This window comes from Bubalus kerabau, chromosome 15 (genome assembly GCF_029407905.1).
Source record: "Bubalus kerabau isolate K-KA32 ecotype Philippines breed swamp buffalo chromosome 15, PCC_UOA_SB_1v2, whole genome shotgun sequence".
In the NCBI taxonomy this organism is placed as follows: Eukaryota; Metazoa; Chordata; class Mammalia; order Artiodactyla; family Bovidae; genus Bubalus; species Bubalus kerabau.
In genome coordinates, this window is record NC_073638.1 from 82,122,766 (window position 1) to 82,130,500 (window position 7,735).

Consider the following 7,735-nt stretch of genomic DNA (forward strand, 5'->3'; position numbering starts at 1 on the left):
AAACTGAATCTGCCCCAAGTTGAAGAGCCGGAACAAGGGGACCAAGGACCGAGGACTGGCTGTAAGGATGACAGCGACTGTCTAGAGAAAGGAGAGAGGGGGAAGCCGTCCTAGAAGCTGGGACCTTTGAGCACAGCCACAGACGGCTAGGAGAACGTTAAAGAGGGCCCGATACCTGAGGCCAGACCGCACAGGGGCTGGAGGAGTGGGCCACCCCGGGAGAGACCCCTTTCTCCTCCACCACGTGGTGACCCCAGGGGGCACTCACGGCTCCATCCAGCCCTCCAGTCCCCCTCGCCGCCTCCACTTGGAAAGCCACCACTTCTGGCCACACCCCGCATGCCTTGCTGAATCCGAAGAAAGAGGGCCAGTCCCCCCCCCAACCACCAGACCCTGGGGGGGCCTTTGGGAGCAGGACCCCCGCCCGGTCCCGCCGGCCCCGAGGGGCCACTGCAGTGAAACCCCTCAGTGCCACCCGCTCCTGCCCCGCCGGCAGGAGTCCCGCTCCAGCTGTTACTTCTCAAAGTCCCCCTGCCCTGCCCGCAAAGCCAGAACGAGGGCTTCCAGGATTCTCCAACAGAGAGGACTCCTCCAAAGTGCGCAGCAAAGAGACAACAGTCAGGAGATGCTGTGAGAACGTGGCTTTATGACCCAGGGAGGCTGGGGGGCAAGGGGGCCGTGGGTGAGACCAGGCAGGCAGAGGGGCGGGGCGGGGGGGGGCAGGGTCTCCGGCCTCCGGCTTAGTAGGAGCAGACGAAGGGCAGCCGCCACTTGCATGAAGCTCGTCGCCAGTGACCCCCTGCAGGCAGAGAGCACAGTTCTGTCAGTCCACCTGAGTGTGGCCTGTGTCCCCAGTGCCCGGCCAGGCACCTCCCAGCTGACCTTTGCAGGCCAAGCCGAGGGCCGTATGTCTCCCCATGTCCCAGCTAGCCACGATCACTGATCTCTTCCCTTGCAGAGGCAGTGTGCTAAGGGCTTCCTTTGGACTGTCCTTCCATCCTCACAGTGACGCCAGGAGGTCAGGGCTGCCAGCACTCCCACTTCACAGATGGGGAAACTGAGGCTCGGGGGAGTGATAACCTGCCCTGATCTCAGCAGACAAGCAGTGAATGGAGCCAGATGTGGAGCTCAGCCATCTGACTGAAGCCCGTGTGGTCTTTGCCCCTGTTCTAAACTCCTGCAGGTTGGGCAGCCGTGCTGTTGGGAGCTGGGGAATCAGCTGTCAGCTGGCCCTAGTTCCCACATCTTTCCCATGTCCCTCGGTCGCACCTCCCATTCCCGAGTGTCCCTCCCATTTGTCCCACACTCTCTCCTTGTCACCGTCCCATTATAGGAAGGGAAGGAGCCTCGCTGAGTCTGGAAGACACAGAGCCCCCAGCCCCATCCAGGACCCCTCACTGTGGCTCTGAGGATCCCTGCACCTCAGCCCTGCTCACACACAGGGCAGGGTTCTCTAATGGGGGAGGCAGTGTTAGGGGAGGCATGCCTGTGCAGCTCACAGGGGCGTGTGGGCGAGTCCACCACCCTCCTTGTCCGGGCGCCTGGCCCCCTCACCTCTGGTGCTCAGGTCCACGCAGTGGCCTCTGCCATTCCCAGGCTGCCCTCGGGCCCAGTATCCAAAATTCCAGCGACTCCCATCGGTCCAGCGAAATGTCTTGTATATGGACTGCAGAAGAGAGAGGCTGGGTCAGAGGGCAGAGGTCCAGCAAGACAGATGCTGGGGCTCCTGAAAGTCCTCTGAGCATCTCTTCTGGATGTTTATAATCTCCTCTCACCGTGTCACATGGATAGGACCCCACCGTACAGACCCATCCCTGAGCGTTTTCAGGCAGTGACATGTAAGAGCAAACATCACTTCCAGCTCTCACACAGAGCAGGCTTCTCAAACTTCACTGAGCAGACACATCTCCTGGCGATCTGGTGGAAATGTGGATTCTGATTCGGGAGGTCTGGGGTGCGGCCCAGGATCCTGTATTTCAACAAGCTGCCGGGTGGTGTTGATACTCTGGTCCCAGGACCACAGCTGACAGCACTTACTCAGGCACCGCCCCAGGGTCACTCTGAGGGAAGGACCCTCACAGAGGAGGACACCGACATAGGGAGGCAGGCATTCAGCCAGTCATGCACAGAGCTGGGTATGAACTCTACTTCCTGACTCCAGGGACGGACTGATAGACATTTCACAGCCAGCTTTGGTGGAAAGTGTGAGGCAGAGGAAAGAAAGAACCCTGTTTATAATAATTGTGCATTTCTCTGGCGTAAATGCACCCACCATGGCAGATTTCAAGCTGCAAGCGTGAAGCCACTGAACACGGGTGAGGAGAAGTGCTCACTCATCACGTCTCCTACGTCAGCACAAGCCAGCTTCCTGGGCCAGGATGAGGCTCGGTGGGGGCAGGTGGTGCCTTGAGGCACTCAGAAACACCCGAGCCCTGGGCCTTCCCTGGTGGTCCAGTGGTGAAGAAGCTGCCTGCCCTTGCAGGGGCCATGGGTTCGATCCCTGGTCCTGGAAGATCCCACATACCACAGAGCAACAAAGCCTGAGAGCCAAAACTCCTGACCCAGGGCTCTAGAGCCCCTGACAGCAACTGTGAAGCCTGTGCACCCTAGAGCCCATGGTCTGCAACGAGAGAAGCCACCCGGTGAGAAGCCGGAGCATCACAACTGGAGATCAGCCCCTGCTCGCTGCAGCTAGAGAAAGCCTGCTGTGTAGTAACAAAGACCCATCGCAGCCATAAAAAAATAAAAAAAAATTTTTAAGATAGTGAATTGATTTTACAGTATTAAACCAACTTGAAAAAGAAAAGAAAGACCTTCTGATAGCAGGAAATTTGCCTTCATTTACCCAGAGCTTGATGATGACGCCGATCCAGACCTTTGCTTGATTGAGCCTTCTGGCCCAGCGTGAGATGCAATTATCAAAGAGGAGGTTGTGGATGGAGATGAGGTTGCCTCCGTAGCACTTCTTGCAGATGCTCTGCACAGAGAATAGTGGGGTAGAAAATTCACTGTTTCTTGCAAGTCCCTGAGTCTGCAGAAACCCTTCTTAAGGAGCAACGCAAAGAAATCAAGGAAAACGATAAAATGGGAAAGACTGAGAACTCTTCAAGATAATTGGAGATATCAAGAGAATATTTCCTGCAAGGATGGTCACCATAAAGGACAGAAAGAGTAAGGACTTAAGAGAAGCAGAAGAGAATAAGAAGAGGTAGCAAGAATACACAAAAGAACTATGCAAAAAAACGTCCTAATGATCCAGATAACCATGATGGTGTGGTCACTCACCTCCAGCCAGACATCCTAAGTGTCAAGTCAAGGGGGCCTTGGGAAGCATTACTACAAAGAAAGCTAGTGGAGGCAATGGAATTCCAGCTGAGCTATTTCAAATCCTAAAAGAAGATGCTGTGAAAGTGCTGCACAGAATGCTCCTGCTACTGCTGCTAAGTCGCTTCAGTCGTGCACAGAATATTTGGCAGCAAATTTGAAAAAACTTCAGCAGTGACCTCAGGACTGGAAAAGGTCAGTTTTCATTTCAGTTCAAAAGAATTGCAGTGCCAAAGAATGTCCAAACTGCCGTACAATTGCCCTCATTTCACATGTCAGCAGGTGAAAGCTCAAATCCTTCAACCTGGGCTTCGAGAGTGCACGCCCAGAGAACATTCAGAAGTACTGGCCGGGTTTAGAAAAGGCAGAGAAACCACAGATCAAACCGCCAATATCTGTTGGATCCAGAAAACATCCATTTCTGCTTCATTAACTAAGCTAACGACCTTGACTGTGTGGATCACAACAAAGGACTGTGGAAAATTCTTCAAGAGACAGGAATCCCAGACCACCACCTGATCTGCCTCCTGAGAAGCCTGTGTGCAGGTCAGGAAGCAACAGTTAGAACAGAACATGGAACAACTGACTGGTTCCAAATTGGGAAAGAAGTATGACAAAGCTGTTTATAGTCACCCTGCTAATTTAACTTATATGCAGAATACATCATGTGAAATGCTGGCCTGGATGAATTACAACCTGAAATCAACAATACCAGGAGAAATATCAACAACCTCAGATATGCAGATGATATCATTCTAATGGCTGAAAGTGGAGAGGAACTAAACAGCCTCTTGATGAGGGTAAAAGAGGAGAGTGAAAAAGCTGGCTTAAACTCAACATTCAAAAAACTAAGATCATGGCCTCAGGTCCCATCACTTCATGGGAAGCAGAAGAGGATAAAGTATAAACAGTGACAGATTTTCTTTTCTTGGGCTCCAAAATCACTGTGGAGATGACTGCAGCCGTGAAATTAAAAGACATTTGTTCCTTGGAAGGAAAGCTATGACAAACCTAGAGCTTTTTAAAGCAGAAACATCACTTTGCCAATAAAGGTCCCTTTAGTCAAAGGTATTGTTTTTCCAGTAGTCATGTGTGGATGTGAGAGTTAGAACATAAAGAAGGCTGAGCACCAAAGAACTGATGCTTTCAAATTGTGCTGGAGAAGAGTCTTGAGAGTCCTTTGGACTGCAAGGAGATCCAACCAGTCCATCCTAAAGGAATTCAAACTTGAAGATTCATTGGAAGGACTGATGCTGAAGCTGAAGCTCCAATACTTTGGCCACCTGATTCTAAGAGCTGACTCATTGGAAAAGACCCTGATGCTGGAAGGGATTGAAGGCAAAAGGAGAAGGAGTCTGTAGAGGATGAGGTGGTTAGATAGCCTCAGTGACTCAGTGGACATGAATCTGAGCAAACTCCGGGAGATAGAGAAGGACAGGGGAGCCTAGCGTGCTGAAGTTCATGGGGAAAAAGGAGTCGGACATGACTTAGAGACTGAAGAACAACAACGGACTATTCTAAATGCTTTTCGTGTATTAGCTAACCCTCACCTCAACTCCTATGTGGGACCATACATTGCCATCTGACAAGTGAAGACACAGGAGCCCGGAAAGGTGAAGTGACTTGTCCAAATGAAACAGCTGATGAAGGCAGCTCTGGGATTTAGCACAGGTACACCTCACTCCAAAGCTTTTTATCTAAACCAGTGGATCTCAAAGTGCAGTCCCTAGACCAACAATAACATCAACTGGGAATGGGTTATAAATATAAACCCTTACACCCCAGATTTGCTAAACCTGAAATTGAGGGGATTCGCCCAAGAGAGCTGTGTTCTAATCAGACTTCTGATATGCATCCTGGGACTTCCCTGGTGGCTCAGATGCTAAAGAGTCTGTTTGCAATCGGGGAGACCCAGGTTTGATCCCTGGGTCAGGGAAGAGCCCCCGGAGAAGGAAATGGCAACCCACTCCAGTATTCTTGCCTGCAGAATTCCATGGACAGAGGAGCCTGGTGGGCTATACTCCATACGGTCGCAAAGAGCCAGGCACAGTTGAGTAACTAACATATTCTGATGCATGTTATGCTTAGAGAACCACTTGTCTAAATAATACGGAACAGAAGGTTGAATCCACTCTGTCTGCCCCACACCCAGACCAACACAGCAGCCTCCTTGCCACTTACCAGAGCTTTCCTAAATATGTTTGGTGTTTGTACCATCAGGTAGCGGCAGCTCTTGCATCCAGGGGTCCCCAGAAGTTGCACTGTCTCCTCTTCCTTGGGGCACTGCACGTCCTCATCTAAGTCATCTGGGTCTGACTGTGAGTCCCCCTCATCGTTGTGGGCGTCCTCGGCCTCCTCTCCCCCCAAATCAAGCACCTCACCACTCAGAGCCAGCTCTCCTTCCTGCCCCCCTGAGCCTTCAGCATCCTGGCTCAGGTCTGCCTGTGTCTCTGGACTGCCCACATGGGGGGCATCCTTCTCTGCAAAGAAGAAACAACCCGCCATCAGACCAGGTACCACCTTCCTCCAGGACCACGGCCAGCTCTGATGGCTCCACCCAGTCTTCCTAGGGACCCCATCTGGAACCAAAGAAGGGAGGGATCCCTTGGGGGTTGGATGAGCCAGAATTCTTGCATCACACACACAATTGCAGAGAACCTGATCCCAGCTGACACCACATGCGGGTAATTTGGGAGTGAGAGATGTGAGGAGCCCTCATCTTCACAGAGGGTGTTTTTCCTTACAAAGGAGCCCTGGGGGAAAGTTCAGGTCACAGCTCTGGGTCCAGGAGAAATCTAACTAGAGAGGGGCTGGGGCGACTGAACAGGGGCCTGTGGCCCGGGACCTACCGGAACAAAAAATAATGCAGGAAAGATGAGAGGAAGATGGATGAGAAGGGAAGTGGAGCACTCACCCAGATAGAGAGCAGAAACTGTCCCCAGCAGCAGAAGGGGCAGGAGCAGGCAGCCTTTCATGTCCCTGCAGGCTTGTGACAGACACACAGCTCCACGTTCCCTCCTGGGGACTTCCCTTGTGTCTGCACGGCCCCTGGAACACAGTGGAGAGGCAGGGTCTGCTCAACTGGTAGATTAAAGGGCAAAGTAGAGAGCTTCCTTGTCTCCCAGCGAACAGACCCCGAGCTGGAGGATCAGGGGAAGAGCAGGGGGTTGTCAGCTCAAGTCCCTTTTCCTGAGAGCGCGTCACTGCTCCCTGGGCCAGCACTCAGATCAGACTGGCTCTTCTGCAGGAAGAGGCGTGCTCACCTTCAGGGCCAGAGTCAGACACACTGGGGAAGAAGGGGAGGACAGGGGTCATTATGGTGCACAGGACCGGAGTCCCCACTGGTTCCCATACAGAGCCTGGGTTATTCCAGCCCTGGGCCTGTCCTCCTGGGGAAGCCGAGGGAGTCTTACCTCCTGAGAGTCTGAAGCCTCCGCTCTCAGCCTCTGGCTGTTGGTCCACAGAAGCTGCCCTTATACCAGGCTTTGGGGAAGTGGGAAGAGGCCAGGAGGATTGCTCCAGGCTCAGGGGTTGGACAGCGGGGCTGATAAGAAGTTGGCTCAGTCCTCCCACCCTTGGGCCCTGCACTCTGTTGGGACATCAGGGACCTGCCTCCTGTTTGGACAGAGATGCCCCAACACCCTAGTAGGCTCCAGAAGCCCCCATGACTACTGTCCAGACTGAATTTTTATCAGTGCCCCTAAAGGGTCCAGGTCTGTACAATCCTCTTCAGTCCTAGAAGCAGCCTTCCTGGGTCAGTTTTCCAGCAAATGCCATGGAGGATCCCAGGGAGCAGGGAGACCAGGGGGAGGAGGGGAGGTTAAGGGGAGGCTCGGCCCTCCTGAGGTCTTGTTGGGCCGTGTGTGCACGCTTCCTGTGCGTCACATCCCTGAATCCTCACCTTCCTCACCTCGGTCCCACGAGGACATGCGATCAGCCCGACTTCCCTGATGTGAAGAATGAGATTCAGAGAGGGCAGGTGCCTTGCCAAGGTTGTGTGGGAAGTGGGGGAGCTGGGATTACTAAGCCTTTGGGGCTGAAACCCTTCTCTGTCTGCCTGTCTCCCCCTTTCCCTTCTTCACTCTCTTCCTGTTTCTCCCTCTCCTCTCGCTCTCTCTCTGTCTTTCTCATCTTTAAGATGAAAAATCGATGTTCTTCCCTTTTCGCTGCCGCTCTAGTGAAGGTTCTCAGCCTTTGCATCTTAAGGTTTGCAGGTCACACGGTTCTATGTTGGAGGCTGGGGGTGTGATCTGTCCTGTGTCTCATAAAGTTTAACAGCATCTTTGGATGTCTGCCCACTGGAAGTCAATCGTGCCTCCCCCAGTCAGGCACTAGGATATGTCCCCACACATTTACAAATAACGATGGAAAGTAAAACTGTCCCTCTCAGGACCACTGATGTAGAACAGGC

General features: G+C 52.9%; 1 protein-coding gene across 1 annotated transcript; it reads right to left on the reverse strand.

Moving 5' to 3' along the window:
- Positions 1-740: 740 nt before the first annotated feature.
- LOC129628572 (proteoglycan 3-like) lies at positions 741-6,405 on the reverse strand. The gene is made up of 5 exons (XM_055548029.1): positions 6,239-6,405; positions 5,506-5,804; positions 2,846-2,977; positions 1,555-1,666; positions 741-799 (listed from the first exon to the last, which is right to left on the reverse strand). The coding sequence occupies exons 1-5, from the start codon at positions 6,297-6,299 to the stop codon at positions 741-743; spliced, it is 663 nt and encodes a 220-aa protein (XP_055404004.1). The 5' UTR covers positions 6,300-6,405.
- Positions 6,406-7,735: the final 1,330 nt, after the last annotated feature.

What these genes read in the sequence shown, in the direction of transcription:
- LOC129628572 (XM_055548029.1), bottom strand. Translation starts at nt 6,299, where the DNA reads ATGAAAGGCTGCCTGCTCCTGCCCCTTCTGCTGCTGGGGACAGTTTCT. An exon ending in ACATATTTAGGAAAGCTCTG is followed by an intron (nt 2,978 to 5,505) that starts GTAAGTGGCAAG and finishes TTCTCTGTGCAG; the next exon opens with AGCATCTGCAAGAAGTGCTA. An exon ending in CGTGGACCTGAGCACCAGAG is followed by an intron (nt 800 to 1,554) that starts GTGAGGGGGCCA and finishes CTCTGCCTGCAG; the next exon opens with GGGGTCACTGGCGACGAGCT.